At 53.4% G+C, this 16,854-nt stretch overlaps 1 protein-coding gene across 3 annotated transcripts; it reads left to right on the top strand.

The window, feature by feature from the left end:
• The first annotated feature begins 6,185 nt into the window (after positions 1-6,185).
• LOC120392914 (prolactin-releasing peptide-like) lies at positions 6,186-15,215 on the top strand. 3 transcript variants are annotated; one of them, XM_039517559.1, is made up of 3 exons: positions 6,186-6,476; positions 12,418-12,578; positions 14,670-15,215. In XM_039517559.1, exons 2-3 carry the CDS (start codon positions 12,479-12,481, stop codon positions 14,831-14,833), a joined length of 264 nt encoding a protein of 87 aa, XP_039373493.1. In that variant the 5' UTR covers positions 6,186-6,476; positions 12,418-12,478; the 3' UTR covers positions 14,834-15,215. The 3 variants fall into 3 exon arrangements, with proteins under 3 accessions (XP_039373493.1, XP_039373492.1, XP_039373491.1); XM_039517558.1 differs by lacking the exon at positions 6,186-6,476 and adding an exon at positions 9,665-9,888; XM_039517557.1 differs by lacking the exon at positions 6,186-6,476 and adding an exon at positions 12,199-12,325.
• The last annotated feature ends 1,639 nt before the right edge of the window (positions 15,216-16,854 follow it).

Raw genomic sequence — 16,854 nt, 5'->3', positions numbered from 1 at the left:
GGTATACTATCGGGCATGGAAGGTAAAACCTCTTGTCGGCAAGATCCAGGCCATCGCAACCTGCCCCCCGCCAGCCACGAAGCGCCAGGTGCGCCAGTTTCTGGGGCTGGCAGGGTATTACAGACGATTTATTCCTCAAATCGCGGCAATTGCAGCCCCCTTACCGGGGCTCCTGACAAAGGATAGCCCGCGGCAGGTGAAATGGACCCGCGAGTGCGACGAGGCCTTTCAGACACTCAAGACGAGCCTCTGCAGCGAGCCAGTCTTGTATAGTCCTGATTTCCACCAGACATTTGTTTTACAGACAGACGCCTCGGAAGTGGGACTCGGGGCTGTCCTTTCCCAAGAAGTAGAGGGGGAAGAGCATCCGGTTCTTTACATCAGCCGGAAGCTGTTCCCCCGAGAGAAAAACTACGCGGTGGTCGAAAAGGAAGCCCTCGCTGTGAAGTGGGCCTGTGAAGCCCTGAGGTATTACATCCTGGGAGCCCCCTTCACCTTGGTCACCGACCATTCCGCCCTCCAGTGGTTGGCTCGCATGAAGGACCATAATATGCGGCTGCAGCGGTGGTACTTGGCCCTGCAGCCCTATGCCTTCACTGTGCGTCATCGGGCTGGGAAGGACCATGCTAACGCGGACTTCCTCTCCCAGCTGGGGGGTATGGAAGGGGCTGGCCCCGCTGCACGGGAGCCAGCCTTGAGGGGGGGGCCGTGTAGTAAGGCGGCCTGGCTCCCGGCCGCACCCGAGAGGGAGGAGCCAGAACAGCTGCCACAGTGGGCGGAGCCACTGCCACCTGTCCCCGCCCCCCGGAAGTCAAGGGGCGGGACAGGAAGTATAAAAGCCCCGGCCCAGCGCTCAGTTGCAGCCCGGCAGCCGGAGAGGACAGACGCTCCTGACCGAGCTCCTGCTGGACCGAGCCTGCCCCAAGCCCGGTACCCTGAAGAAGACTGGCCGAGCCTTCCCCGAGCCCGGTACCCTGAGGAGGACTGGCCGAGCCTGCCCCGAGCCCAGTACCCTGAGGAGAACTGGCCGAGCCTGCCCCGAGCCCGGTACCCTGAGGAGAACTGGCCGAGCCTGCCCCGAGCCCGGTACCCTGAGGAGAACTGGCCGAGCCTGCCCCGAGCCCGGTATCCAGAGGAGAACTGGCCGAGCCTGCCCCGAGCCCGGTATCCAGAGGAGAACTGGCCGAGCCTTCCCCGAGCCCGGTATCGAGAGGAGAACTGGCCGAGCCTTCCCCGAGCCCGGTATCGAGAGGAGAACTGGCCGAGCCTTCCCCGAGCCCGGTACCCTGAGGAGAACTGGCCGAGCCTGCCCCGAGCCCGGTACCCCGAGGAGAACTGGCCGAGTCTGCCCCGAGCCCGTTACCCCAAGGAGCTGCCCGAGCGTCCCCCCGACCCGTGTCCTGAGGAGCAGCCCGACCTAGCCAGCCCTCAGCACGACGAGGAGCCCATGGTATGGGACCCCGCTGCGGACACCCGCGATGAGCAGGTACCCATGGAGGGGGAGATGGGATGTAGCCCGGGGGTAGCCGACCCCAGTCTGGCTACTGCAGATTTCGAGCCGATGTCGGTGTGTTGCGGTCAGGACCCCACCGACACAGCAGCAGACTAACTGGGTCTGGGACACAGTGGAGTGGGTGGGCCTGTGTCCCCCCCATGCCACCGCCTCACGGGTGGCAGTCTCCCCCTCACATTGGAGCTCAGACCCAGAAGTCTGGACTCACCTATTGTTGCTGCTCAGCTCCTGCTTCGAGGACCTGAGCCCTGAACTATTGTTGTTTGCTCAGCTCCTGCTTAAAGATCTGAGCCCCTTGAACTACTGCTTATTGCCCCGCCCTGACTGGGGCTAGGGCTTTACTGACTCTGGGTGCTCAGCCCCTGCCTGAGGGTCTGAGCCTAGAACTGCTGTTTGCTGCCCCGCCCTGACTGAGGGCTTGGGCTTCGTTGACTGTTTATTTCTGCTCAGCCCTGCCTGAGGGTCTGAGCCCTTGGACCTTCGGAGACTGAACTGCTGATTTAGGCCGTGTAGTGACGCGGCCTGGCTCCCGGCCACACCCGAGAGGGCCGAGCCCCCACACCGGACTCTTACACGCCCCCAACCCTACCTGCGAGGCGTCTGTCTGGAGCATTTAAACCCCTCCCCCACCCATGGAGTGTCCTCTTTTTTGACAGTTCCAATATGGTAACCCTACCCTATGGGCCAAGCCTCCACTCCTGACAGTTCAGGCTAACCTCCCTTGGCTGCTTGGCCTGCCTGCCGAGACAGAGGACTCAGGGATTTCCATCAGGCTGCTCGGTTGCAAATGCAGCCACCCAAAGAAGTGAAGAATGGAAGTGAAAGAGCAAAGCTGGACCATCCGCTGAGCTGCTGCAATCAAGTGAGCAGAGCCTGGGAGAGAAGAGGGAAAGCTTGAAGGTGGCTAGTGGCTGTAGGGAGCCAGGGGAGGAGAAATAAATAGTTAATGAGGAATCCTACAGGCTTTGTCTTGTGTGGTGAAGGGTTTCAAATGGGTCTTGTTACGATCACGTTACACTTGAAAATAGCTGGGGATGGCTGAAGGGCAGGTCTATAAAGGTAAGAGGTCACTCTAGGAGCTTCAAGTCTCAGATTCTGTCCCTACTGCCTGCTTGGATCAGGTGATCTCAACCCAACACGTCCCTCAGGTGGGAGCAGGGGCGAGCTCTTTTTCCGGATTAGCCGCCAGAATAGGGACAGGATACATGTGGCCAAGGAACTAGAGAGGCCTGGGGGTCAATTGCAGAGTTGCCTGTTAATGCAGCTCTTCTGGGGGAGCACGGTAGGGGACTGTGCACACAGGAGCCCCATTTCAAATGGTGGGGGGGGAGGGTAATTTAACCATGATTCCAGGGGCTACTTGCGCACCTGAAAACTCCAGTGTTTTGGCAGGGAAGTTAGCAATGAGCTGGCAGGAGCCCTGTATCTAATTCCTTTATAAAAGAAAGAAAATTAAATCGATATTAGACCCACTGAGCTCTAATACTAATGTGGTCTGAAAATCACTGTAGGGACACTGGTTAAAATGTGACTGTATATTCTTCCTTTATTACTAACTCTGTCGGGAGAGACCCTGCCAGGAGTCCTGGGTTCGATCCCAGCTCTAGGAGGGGACTGGGGTGTAGTGGATTACAGTCAGGGGCGGCTCTAGACCCCAGCGTGCCAAGCAGGCGCTTGGGGCGGCCGTTTCCCGGGGGGGCGGCATTTGGCTCCGGTTGAGCTCCCGCCGGCATGCCTGCGGCAGGTCCACCGGAGCCCGAACGGCGGACCTGGCCGCAGGCGGGTCCCGTCTTCCCGCGGCTCCGGTTGAGCTCCCGCAGGCATGACTGTGGAAGGTCCGCTGGTCCCGGGCTCCGGTGGACCTGCTGCAGGCATGCCGGCAGGAGCTCAACCGGAGCCGCGGGAAGAGGGGACCCGCCGCGGGACCGGGGAAGGGCGGCGCAGCGCTCTGCGCTGCTTGGGGCAGCCTACTTTCTAGAGCCGCCCCTGGTTACAGTGGGGGGCAGATACAGCTCGGTTAGTTATAAGAACATCAGAATGGCCCGAGTGGTCAGATCAAAGGTCCACATAGTCCAGTATCCTGTCTTCAAACAGTACCAATAAGGCTCTGTTTCCTGGCCTGGGCGTTGAGGCTGCATTAGGGGAGGGAGCTTCCCTCTGGGGTTTAAAGCTGGTACCTGCCTCTTCTGATCCCTCCTCACCAAAAGCTTCTGGCCCCTTCATTGCTGTGTCTCTGCCGCTGAGGATGGAGCAGCCCAAGCAGCAGGGCCGGTGCAAGGATATTTTGCGCCCTAGGCAAAACTTCCACCTTGCAGCCCCCTCCCCCCCACAACAGGAGCAGAGGGGCCCTGAGGGCAGACGTGGGGCTGCAGGGGCAGAACTGAGGGAGGGGCTGGGGCAGAAGTGATGGGAGGGTTGAGGAGGAGAATTGACAGCCGGGCTGGGGACAGGCAGATGTGGGGGTGGCAGGGACACAGAATGAATTAGGAGTTGGGGTTTGGGGGAGAAGCTGGAGGCTCCCCAGGAGCAGGGAGCCTGGGAGAGGGAGACCCAGAAACTGCAGAGTGTGACCTACAAGTCATGAGAGAAGGGAGGCTCTAGTGGGAAGCGGTTAGAGGGTGTGGAGGGTCAAGTACAGGGTAGGTTTACCCAAACCGGGGGAAAGAAATGAAAGAATAAAAGAGAAAAAATAAAGTAAAACCAGTGTAAGGGCAGAAGCCTGGAGAAAGTGGCGGGAAACTCAACTGAAGAGTGAAAGCCAAATGGTGCTGTGAGGGGAAATGCTCTGGGGCAGGCGGCAAGAGCAGAAGGGATCTCAAGCTGCAGTGGGGATTCAGGATCCAGATGCCCAGCAACTTTAATAGCTCTTAGGCATGGATGTCAGTCACGTCCATACTGACTGTTACCGGACCAGAATAGCCATGGTTGTTATGAAAGGAAAGGAATTGCTCCTTGGAAATTGATACTCTCACCACTGGAGCCTATTTAGTTGCACTTAGTATTGGGCAAATAACTGACTTTTTGCTTCACTGGCAGTTTTGCGCACACACAAAAAAATCAGCAAACCAAACAGAAAAATCATTATTGCAGACGGCAGGACTGGCCTCGCTGGCAGGAGCAATTTTAACTATTTGGACCCACTTTGATGCTAAGTAGGACCTGCTGTTTATGTTTCTAACATGTCGCCATTTCTTATTAATTGCCCAAACATCTTCTCATTGTCTCTCTTGCTGAAGACAGATTTCCAAAGGCGGTCAATATCCCAGCTATGTCATTTTGTCCCGCCGCTACATACACGAACAGGCCTCCTTCTCCAGCATGTTTTCCACTTGTTGGATAGAGACATTCACTTACTCAGCCAATAGGTCTAACAGATCCTGATAACGGCAAAACACGCAGTGATTTCATCACACTTGCCTCCAGTGCCGGACAATGCAGCTTCAGCTTCCGTTGGTTTCGCAAACGTATTGATCCCTTTTTGTTAAGCTTTTCTTAGACATTTCTCATTACCAGGTAGGGTGACCTGACAGCAAGTGTGAAAAATTGGGACGGGGGTAAGGGGTAATAGGTGCCTATATAAGACAAAGCCCCAAATATCGGGACTGTCCCTATAATATCAGGACATCTGGTCACCCTATTTCCATGTTAACTCCCCTCCCAGGTTTGGGGTTAGTTCAAATCAGTTGCTTCCAGCTTTGTAGCTACTTTATCTTTTATTGGCCTCACAAAGGTGGTTACTCTGTAGCACTAAGCATCACTACTCTGCCATTCCTTAGACACGCAGCATTCTGCTAAAGATTAAGCTGTTCAATGCTATCAGAACAGATTCTTAAAAGTCCCAGCAGGCTCTGTCTCAGGGCTGAATGAGCTTCCTCCCCTGGACCAGCTGTTCTTACGGCATGTTACTCTCTTGGCTTTTGTCAGCCCAGGCTGATTTGCGGAGGAGGAAGGGGGGATACGCTGTTCACGGTGATGGGGTGTACGGGCCCCTCACTGATCCAGTATTAGACTAGGGGTGCCCTGCCCCTCCACAGGAGCAGGGCCTGCTCCCAGCGGAGGAAGAATTTAAAAGGACACCGGTAGCCGAGGGGAAGGGGGAATGAGCTGCATGTGGCACCAGGCTACAAGGCTGGTGCTCAGAGCTTTGCCAGGAGCGGCAACAGCTTTGTGAGGGTTTCTCCAGTAGCAGGGACGTGGATTCCTCCCCACCCCCACCCCTTTGGGAGATGAAAGCCTGAGAGAGATGGACTGACTGAACTGGACACAGAGACAGAGGGAAGTCTGCTAAGCCAGCGACCGTGCCCCAGACTGAGGAGCTCCAGATGGGTAGGAGGTGACAAAATTTGGGGCTGGTCAGTACCTGAACTGGACACTTTGAGAGCCCCTCAGGGAGCTGGGCTGACCCCCAATGGAGTGGACGGGCCTGGGCCTAGGTTTGGGATGGAGGAACTGTACAGGCTTGTCGGCAGTAAAGAAATTGACACTGATACAAACTCCTAACATAGAAGCACCAAGTGGGATTTACACCACCTTAGCTTAATTCAGCAACCACATGCAGATACGTACCAGTGCGCGCCTTCTGGAATGCGTCTGCACAACATACACTCCCTGATGAGGTCCAGCTCCTTACGTGGGAAATAATGGCCCACGTGGGGGAAAGATTAGCATATTTCCAAGCTATCTGATTTGTCCAAATGAAGAAAATATTAGAATCCCAAGATAAAATAGGCGCCCTCATGAGTCATGAAAATCCCTTTCTTGATTTGATACAAATTAACATAATGGGTTATGGGGAGGGGAGCTGACGTGAAAATGCCCTGGCTTTGTCCAGGGCTGGCTTTGTCTGTGACATCAGCACTAAGGCAAGGCATAAAACAGGCAAACAGGGGCTCTTTGGCTCACAGAGTCCAATCATCGGAGGAAGGAAGCAGCATCACACTCCAGAACTCCTACTTGACACACAGTAAGTACTTTAGCATGTCTGTGTGCCAGCCACACTCTCACAGCCAGAGGTAAACTGGAAGGGGTTGGAACTGCACCTTATTTGAATCCACTGGTTTTTCCCTCCACTCTTTGTTTGCTTGTGTGATGCGTTATCTTGGGGACGCAGCTAGGTGTTTTCATGCAGTGACCCTTGTGTGCTGTGGCAATGTGCTTGTTCGCATGTTTGAAGTTTTTGGTGTGAGTTTTTCTGCACATGAATGTCTGTGTCCTATCCATCCATGTGAGCAGTGTTACACGTTCAGCAAACAGTATTTCCCATAAAGTGCTCTTTGCTGAAAGTACATGAAGCCTGCAACGAAAGGCAAGTGTCCATACACAGTGCGAGCCTTTGAGCTTATATCCAAATGGCTTCTAATTCTGTTTTCCCATGACTGAACTATAACCACTACTACAATGTTGTTTGCATGGCAAAACAGGTATTTTCTGTCGATTCAGTTCAGAGCCTTAGAATTTTCAAAAGGCCTGCAAAGGAAAACTGACTTTGTCTGAGTCTGCAGCCGATGCTAAGAACTTCTGAAACAATACCTCTCATCCCTTGTAGGTTTTACATGCTCGGTTAGCTCCTGAATTCCAGGTGGTGGAAGAAAACAACACTGGACATGTTAGGCATCTAGCCTGTGCATTTATACTCAGATATTAACCTCATTGTTTAAGACCCATGAAACCTCTAGTAAAACCCAACTGGAAAAAAAAGTGGGGAAGCCAGAAAAGATTAAAATGATGTGTTCAGTTTGGATCATATTATCACCCGCAAGGGTGTTGATTGTGCATGAAGTTATGCACCCGCAGCTGGGTGCACTCGGTTTTAAAAACTGTCTTAGGTCACACCTGCTTCCTTCGCTGACCCAGTTTTTGCATGAAGTTCCCACTGCAGATTGAGCCAGCTCTGGAAAAGCAAGGTGGAGTCTCTTCTGTCTGTTGCATCAGCGGCAGAATTGCCAAATTCTGGACGTCCTGATGGCAGAATCTTTATTGCTCATGTAAAAAGCCCTTTGATTTTCAGAGCCTGGCTTGGACGTTCAGGTCTCTCACTTTGCAGGGGGAAACGGCCTTTTGATTGAACTGAGCACTCTGCTCAAGCTAGAACAGCCACAGGTGGCATCACTGTCAGTGGGAGGTCAACTATATGACACTTGAGCCTCCCAGGAGCCGTAGGAACTAGAAATGGGCTGGGTGGGAATGCTGTTCTTCCACTGATACTCAGAGTTACCACCTAAACATCTGCACATTAACTGGTGTCCCCGGGCCATGTCCTGCAGCAGTGGGGTGTGGACTGCCCAAAAGTCTGTCTTTGTCCAAATGGGGCAATGGACAAATGCAGCAGAACATGCAGCCAGATCCCACTCTCATTCCTAGTGCATCGGCTCCAGTGGCCGTCTTTTAAATGTCCATACTCCATTTGAATGGTGAGGGCAATGCAGTGAGAGCGTGCCAGTTGCACGGGGAAGCACTGGTGAGGAGTTTTGACTCCCATGCCCGGTATGTTTGGTTGCATGGTTGCCATCACTTTAAATGAAAATGTAAGAAGCACAGTGTAAATTGTGCCATAAGGGGTGTGAAGAAGCCTCAGTGCTCAGAGTCCGTCTCTCCCAAGGTGCCAGAATGCATCTGTTATCTGTAGCACAGAATTTCACATTTTAAAATGGAGTGCACACAGCGGCGGGTGCATAACTTCATGTACAGTTATCGCCGCATGCAGGAGAGAAACCGTGAGTGCTAAAAAGGAGGCGATCAATGGTGATATAGCCCAGGGGAAAAGAACAGGTGTGGATGGACAGAAGGTTCTATAACGATTAGCACATTTCCTTCCATTGGATATTTGCTGCTATAAGGTTCAAACTCAGCAGCCTGCAGGCAGCGCTATAACTGCAATCAGCTGGCCTTTCTGGTAAGAGATTGCCAAACAGAGTCACTTCATTTCTACCTGGAGTCCCAGGGTGATTCCTGGCACGGGGAAGGGCTATGTGACTTTGTCAGAGTAAATCACGCTGACAAATTGAAGCCACACACCAGCTCGGTGGTGGGAGGCATCGGAGTAAACGCAAATCCAGCCTAGGGCCGCCATCCACTGATGGCTCGGCCAGTTACAGGTGTGAGAGTCAGGGCTTGTGCGGCTCTGTCACGGGACTCCTCCTGCTCTCCCAAAGGGGTGCTCCTGCAGCTCATAGGAATTAATGGTTTGCGATTCAGAGAAATAAGGAGGTGGCAACTAAGGGCTAGTCTAAACTAGAAAATTTACGTTGCTCAAGGGTATGAAAAATGCACACCCTTCCGTGGGTAGTTAAGCTGACCTAAGTTCCCATGTAGCCAGTGCTAGGTTGCTGGAACCATCAACCTAGCTACCACCTCTCAGGGAGGTGGATTAACTACACCGATGGGAGAATCTCTCCTGTCAGCATCGGGAGCGTCTACACCAAAGCGCTACAGCGGTGCAACAACTCTGCTGCTGTAGCATTTCAAGTGCAGACAAGTCCTAAAGCACCTGACTTCCAGCCCTTCACTAAGACACCTGAAACCCTTCTTAGGATGCCCGCTAAGGGCCTGCTGCCATCCATGGAAAGACTCCCAGTGGGCTTTGGGCTGGGCCCGAGAGCTCCAGTGTCTGCAGTGTCAGACGTAGGGGTGCAGGAGGAGTCAGTCTGACAGTTGTCTTCAGTGTCACTGGGAACTGCGTGGCTCCTTCCCCAGGCACAGCTTTCAGTAGGTAGCCGTCCCCACCGAACACCTTCATGGCATCATCCAATTACATGGATTTCCTAGCATGATTCAGACCAATAGTTTGCGGGTGTACAGCCCCGCCCACCCCCCAAGGATCTCAGCCTGCTTAACAAACGTTCATTAGGCCTCAGAACCTGCTGTCGGGAAGTATTGTGATGCCTGTTTGACAGACAGGAAAGTGAGGACTAAAGAGAGTAAGGGCCTGGCAAGGGTCAGCGATAGAACCAGAACCAGAAATCTACCAGTTCTGGGCCCCAGCCCAATGGTCTCACCACTAGCCCATCCAGCTTGAGGTTCTGCTGGCCTTAGTCATGCACGTGGGCTCATTGGGCCAGAGCTTGGATCCCCTACAGCTTCCCCTATATTTTTCTAACCATTGCTTCATTAAATGACAGTCGGCCTTCCGTTCCCCCCCCCCACTCCCCAGCACAAGTTTCCTTTTTATTCACATCAATAAGAAATGGCTTCCAAAACGCCCTCTCTGATGTGCTAGGGAAAGAATTAACAAGGTAGTAGGACTTGCCACTGAGACTGGAGGTTACAATGAACACTTACACTTGTGTTGACGCCTCACGCAGCCAGATGACTTGGTCATTTATTTCCTAGGCTGAAGACCTCTGTCTATTTCTGAACCACTTCAGTGTTTTAAGCAGGTCAGTAACTTGGATAGAAAATAACAATGAACAGAAGTAATAGACCAAGAAGCTTTTCAAAGCAATTCCTTTCTTACAATGTCTTATGGCAAACACACGGTAAAAGACAGACCAGGCCCCGATGAACTCGGTCTGAGGTCCTGACCCTGGCCACGCAATGCAGGGTTCTGGTCACACACAGCCGCTTGCAGGGTAAGGGCCCAACTTACGACAAGACACACCAGAGAAAGTCAAAAGCAATCGAGCAGGCGTAGTAAACAATGTGAGGGAATGAGGTGATGGAACAACAGATAAGGTGACTGAAGGATGCATAGCCGATGAATGTGCACTGTAGATCGGTCTGAGTCTTACAAGATCAAATAAATTTTGAGATGCAAACAAATGCACAAAATACTCTGTGCGATCCCCACAGTCCATTAATGAGCCATTAGCAGTTGTCACCACCAGTGGCTTCGTGACACACAAGTAGGCCTTGAGGAGAAGGAGGCCTGGGGTGGCAGTTCTGAGGGCTAGTTGGGACAGGAACTCTCTGCACCGGGGAAGCATGGGAGAAGTGGACAGACAGGCCGACAAGGTCGGCATCGTTGACAGAGTGGAGGCAGTAGGCTCAGACAAAACGAAGCGCAGGTAAGGAGCCGAGCCATGAAAGATATTAACAGTGAGAACAAGATGTTTAATCGACTGCAGGGAAGCAGGGTGACGTGGTCATAGCTACAAGGTCAGAAGACAATCCCAGCCGTCAGACAGGAGGGAGGGGCTTGACCTGGCTGTCGGGGAGGCCTGGAAAGGAGGTTGCAGGATCGAGGCCAGAGATGACGAGGGCTCAGAGAGTTTTTATGGTCCTTGGTGCCTTCAAAATATGTAGCTTTTGGTGCAGGGCTCAATCATCTCCAGGGCAGAGTACTCTCAAAACTCTGGGCCCAGGGCATTCACTCGCACCAACACCCCTGATGGAGGGAGCAAAGGTCACGGATCTCCCCAGTGGCTGCACTGCCAGGACTTCCAAAGGGAGCAGCTACACCGCGGCTTTACGGATGGATGGGCAGCAGAAACGTATTAGCCCTGGCTGTGTTACATCTCTGCCATGAGCAATGCAAATGGGTGGGACAATGCTGGCCTGCCCACTGCCCCCTTTGCCCCCCCCCCACTGCCTGCCTCTACCCCAGCCAGCTCCTTGGACCCATGTCACAGATGCAGTTACCAGCTCAAGGCATCGGTGCCCGTGTCACTCTGGTGGTACGGCTTGCAGCCCTTTCACTGCCCTTTGCTGCCCTAGAGTGTTGCTGCCGAAGCGCCCCCTTGTGGCCAGGGATGCCTCTGCAGTGTCTTGCCTCTAGCAGCCCCTTATGGGCCCCTTAAGCACCCCAGAGAGTCTTGTACCCAAAGCCGCCGGGTCTCAGCCCTGTGGCTCCTTTGCTTGCCCTCCTGCTCCTTCCTCCCTCTCAGCCAGCCACACACCTGCCTCTTATGTTAAATCACCTGCATCCACTCAGGTGAGGCTCCTCTTGTACTCCGGCCTGGCTTAGCCCAGACTCCAGAACCCAGGCAAGCCGCCCTGTTACATGCCCACAGAGGAGACGCTCAGGTGTGCACCTGTGTGTGATTTCACAGGTAAGTTTAGGTCTCAGGTTTAGTTGCAGCTCCAAAAAGGCAGCTACTCACTCACTGCTGAGAGTGATGCCAACTCTCGAGATGTTTTATCCAGTTTTCAGAATCCAGAGATTGCACGAGAGTCTTGGCTTTCATCAAAAATGGTTTTTCGCTCTACTGGCTGAGGAGAAAAGCTTGAAAATATAACCCACGTGCACTGTAGCAGCTCAGAAACCAGACTGGCAAATAAAAAGAAACGTGTATATATATATATATATATATATATCATCATCTCATGATTGGGGGGACCTGACTCATGACTTTAGAATGGCTAAGGTGTGGTTGACAATGCTGATCATGCATCCGTTCCCACTGGTGCTGGGCAAAACACTTTCAGGGGAACCTTTTTTCCATTGGAAAATGCAGTTTTGTCAAAGTCTAGCTGTTTTGCGGGAATGTGTCAATTCTGACAACATTTTGGATACATAAAGAACCAAAATGAACCGTTTTGACTTTCTGGTTTCGTTTCGATAATGTTGAAGTGGTTCATTTTGATAGAGTCAAAACACAGCGTTTTGAATCTCCTCATTTTGATTCGTTTCGTTTTGACTTTTATATTAAACCATTAATTTTAATGTAATTAAGATTGATAGTTTAATAGTGTGTATTGTTTTGACATTAACTAAACAAAACATTTTAATGGTTCCAAATTTAAATTTTTGGCATTTTTTATTTTGTGAGAAATTTCAGCTTTTCAGTCCAATTTGGAACAAAAACCCATTTCAGAACGTTGGCACTTCCATGTTTGCTCCAGTTTCCCGGGAACAGCTGTAATTCCTGTTATTCAGTGAGTGTCTCTCCGGAGAGAGGATTGATTTGCTCACCCCACCCCCACCCAAGATGACGTCTCATTAACTCTCCTGGTCTCTGTTTCTGCAGGCTGGACTCACACCTTGCTAAATTCCGGCACCAGCCACAAGCCTTGGGGGAGCTGAAGGGAATGAAACTGCTGGCTGCCTGCTTCATGTACCTGCTGCTCATCTGTCTGGCCCTGCCCAAAGCCGAATGCCGACTCCACGAGCGATCCATGGAAATCAGGAGTAAGTCCCTGTAACTGCAGCAGCCAGGCCAGCTCCTCAGCTGGTGCAGACTGGCACAGAGCCACCCCAAATGGCTGTGCTGCCCCCCCACCCCCGTTATCTCTGCCCTCCCCCAGATAGTTGGACCCAGCACAGAAGAGCCTAGGAGGTCGGTGACGGTATCAGTGGGTGGCATGGCAGGGTCAGTGTTTAATAGAGAGGCTTCTCCTGTCTCTCTCCCATGGTAGCCTATGTTCAGAGCCTGGTTTAGTCACAGGGTGGAGAGTCTCCAGAGCGCCCAGGCGTTGAACAGGGTGTAGTGCAGAGGTGCAGGAGCAGCGCTGTGCGCGTATGAAGCCTGCCCGCACTCAGAGCACCTCAAGCCACTCTGCTTCCTCCCTGTACCTCCCCGTGCACACTGACCGCAGCCGGGCGTGGGCCTGGCATGGCAGGAGCAGGGTCTCCTTGCACACACGCACACGCCTATGTAAGGACTTGTCCCAACCTGACCCCAAACACGTGGGGTTGTTCAAATTCAGCAAAAGTTTTTGAAAAGGCCTCTGGGTTAAGGCTGTCATTGCTAGCCACAGTGTGCTCGGGCCTGTGTAGCAGCGCCCTCTGCCGGTGAACGTGCAACATTGCGGGTCACTGCAAGGCTAGTCTGCTGCAGCGTGAGATGGCTGAGCTTTCTGTCCTTTCATTATCTAGGCTTTGTTCTTGTCCCTCCAGAATCCCCCTCTTGCTCCGCATAGCTTCCCCCACCTGCCTCTGCATTTTCCCTCTCATCTTCTGCAACCCAATCCATCCTCCCCCTCACCCAGCCACTCCGCTCTGGCTCAGTCCAGGAGCTGGACTTCAAAACGGTCCTTTCGAGGGACTTCAGACACTCTAAAACAATTCCTTACTTCTCTTAACCCCCTTCCTCCCGCCCACCCCGAAGGCCGTTCTCCCCAGCAAGGCCTACAAAGGGCCGACAGACGGAGTTTCCTGGCCCAGCCGCGTTGCAGATTCCATGAGCCAGGAAAAGTCTAGAGGAACTTTCCAGACAGCAGAACTCAAAAACTTGCAGTTTTTAATCAGCCTGTCCAGCAAATCTCTTCCTACAACGTGTGTCACGGCAGCACCCGGTGGCACCCGACGCGATCAGGCCGCTCTGTGCTAAGCGCCAGGCACACCCCTGGCAGTAACAGCCCTTCCTGAATGAGTTTGCAATATAAACACACCAGACACTGGGGCGGTGACTTTCTCGAGGTCACAGGCAGGGTTAGAACCCAGCTCTCCTGACTCCCCAGCCCACCTGAATTAGCTTGGGCAATGGAGTTGCCTGGTGCTCTGGTGGTGGGGCAGCCTATACACACACCGGGCTGTCGGCAGTCTCAGGATGACAGGGCCCCACGTGCTCATAGCACAAAGCCCATGTTCTAACTGCCGCGAGGACGCACAGGTCGCATGTGAGCAAGTGAGTCACTGCAGAGCCAGAGAACTAAGCACATGGGCCAGATCCTCAGCGGCTGTGAATCAGCGGAGCCCCACTGATTTCAACGGATCTGCTCCAAGCCGAGAATGTGGCCCTTGCTTCCCGTCACCCCAGCAGGGCCCTGTTTGCGCTGCGTGGCTCAGGGTGCCTGCTGTTGGTTTTCAGCGGTGGTTGTGAAAGGGGCTGGACGGCAGTCCCTGGAGAATCGAGTCCTGTGGTTCTCCATAGGCCTGGCACAACGGGAACCAGACAGGGGAAGAGGGTTGCACCCCATTCCCAGTGCCCTGAGTCACCCAGTCCCTCCTGTGTATGGCTACCCGCTTCCCTCCTTCATTACTATGCAAAAGACATTGTCATTTTAAAATAAGCGAAGGCCACGCCACCTGCTCACCACCGGCAATGACAAGGCAGGTGCAACCACTGGCAAGTGTATGTTACAGGTCGGGGCCTGAGCCACAGAGGATATGAGCGATCACAGCCTAGAGCTTGGGAGCTTTAACTCCAGCTGGACCAGTCCATGGTTTTAGCTCGGGAAGTCCCTCCTTCTCCATCCCAAGCAGGTGGCTGTGACACATGCTCAGGAGAATTAGTCCTCAGCCTCACGTTCTAAAGACTTCCTGGCCTTTGCCTTCTAGACCCTGATATCGACCCTTCCTGGTACACGGGGCGTGGGATCAGACCCGTGGGACGGTTTGGCCGGAGGAGAGCTGTCGTGGAGAGCTCCCGGAAGTCGGGCTATGGACACAGGCAAGCTTGCTTCCCTCTAGAAGAAAGCAGTGAATCCCTTCAAGATGAATGAAATGGCCAAGACAAAGAATGAATTTGAATGATGATAAGAAAAGACCCTTCTCCTCTCTCCCTTCCACATCCCAGCCTCTCTTCTAGGCACATGAAAATGTTTGGTCTCATTTCAATGTACAGTATCTTTGTGGCTATAAATGATAGAAACCAAAGAGCAGTTGATAACTCCACTATTTTTGCAGACAATTTCCCTCTTGTCTGTTTTTTCTTTTTCTCTCCCCTGTTCCCCATTTGTCCCCATCTCTGGCTTTTGCTCTTAAATCTAACGTGATTTGTGCCAGAAAATTGCTGGGGGAAAGAAATACAAATTCCCATGTTAATTATCTTCCTAGAACATGGGCTCTTTTATACAAACCAAAAAAATAATAAAAAAAATTGAGAAACCGAGCCCGGCACGTGTCTGCTGTGACTTGAAACGTATCAGACTTGTCTCAACTCTCCTGGGCACTAGGATCTTTAGAACCGAGTGGCGTCACTTTCCCCTGAGATTGTGTCTCTTTTCCTGAACAATTTCTCTTCCACACAATAAAGTCTTTTGACGTGATCACCGGGCAGAGGAGCCAGCGTTTTAGTCTGGATTCTGAATCCATCTGAAAGCAGGTGGAATATAACTGGCCCTACTCCCCTGACCAATGTGTCATGCCAGCAGGAGTAATACGCTGGCGAATCAAGATGACCATTTCAGCAGGCCCCACACAGCTGGCTCTGCACAGTCCAGATGGCAGCCATCTTGCCATTGTGCATCTGTGCAGTTCCACCCACCTCCTAGGACAACAAACACTTATTGCTCTGCTGAGGCCTGAGCTGGCGTCTCTAATTCCCAGCTCTGTTAGTCACTCACTGCGGGCCACCCCTGCCGCTCTGCATGAGATTTGCCTATTAGTCAGGTCAGACCAGATGATCTAATGGTCCCTTCTGGCTTAAAAGTCTAGAAGATGCTGACTTAGGGTGACCAGACAGCAAGTGTGAACAATCGGGATGGGGGGTAATAGGAGCCTATATAAGAAAAAGCCCCAAATATCGGGACTGTCCCTATCAAATCGGGACATCTGGTCACCCTCTGCTGAATCCACGTAGGCCTGACTTCCCCCTTCCACCAAACTGCCATGTCCAATGTCCCTGCTCTCCTTTTAAACACTGCATGCCTGCTGCCCCGCACTGAGCTGGCTGGGCTGAGCTCCCCGCTGCTATCCTGCCGTCTGCGGCCCACCGGCAGCCAGCCCGGAGTGCCAGGCTGCGCTACGGTACTTGAGAAACACTGCGGAGTAGGCCAGATCCGCTGCGGGTGAAACTCGGCCTAGCGCCATTGGCTTCAGTGGGGCTACAAGCGCCTCTGGAAAAGGGGGATACGAGTCGCGCACCACGTTTGGCAGTGGGAGCAATACGCAGCCGCTAGCACAGAATCAGAAATGAGGGTTGCCAGGTGTGCGGTTTCTGACCGGAAAATCCAGTTGAAAAGGGAACCTGGCGTGTTCGGTCAGACGTAGTGACCGGACACTAACAGCCTGGTTACTGCGGGCGGGGGGGTAGTGGCAGCCTGTTACCCAGCCCTGAAGTGGCGGCTCCCGCGGCAGCAGGCACCAGCTTGGGCGGCAGGCAGCCCCTTTGCAGAGCCTGGCTTGCGGGGCTGTGGCAGGAGACAGCGTGCGGGACCCCTGGCGAGTGGGGGAAGGGGCTCTCAGCAGGCACAGAACGTTCCCCGGGCGGGAAGGAACACGAGCTGCCCCCCCAGCCGGCGCTTCCCCTGGCTGCGCTCTCAGGCGGCTCCGGGGCAGAGAGGGCTGGAGCGGGCGAGGAAGGGGGCTGCTGGGCAGGCAGCACAGAAGGAGGCAGGAGGCTGCTCTGTCCTCTGGGGGAGCAACTTGGGTGCTGAGAGCTGCCCACTGGCCTCTGCTTCTAATGACCATGGAGAGCCCCACCGTGCAGCCTGCGGGGAAACAGAAGCCCAGGGAGAAAGCCCAGCCCTGAGCTCCTGCAGCATGAACAGCCGCTGCTGGGGAAAGCAGCAACTACTACATA

Source organism: Mauremys reevesii, unplaced genomic scaffold, assembly GCF_016161935.1.
Source record: "Mauremys reevesii isolate NIE-2019 unplaced genomic scaffold, ASM1616193v1 Contig123, whole genome shotgun sequence".
Lineage (NCBI taxonomy): Eukaryota > Metazoa > Chordata > Testudines > Geoemydidae > Mauremys > Mauremys reevesii.
The sequence above is the reverse complement of the archived record's forward strand: the minus strand, read 5'-3'. Positions and strand labels throughout refer to the sequence as shown.

Coding starts and splice junctions, on each gene's coding strand:
- LOC120392914 (XM_039517559.1), top strand. CDS start 12,479: ATGAAACTGCTGGCTGCCTGCTTCATGTACCTGCTGCTCATCTGTCTG. Junction 12,579..14,669: donor GCGATCCATGGAAATCAGGA/GTAAGTCCCTGT, acceptor TTTGCCTTCTAG/ACCCTGATATCGACCCTTCC.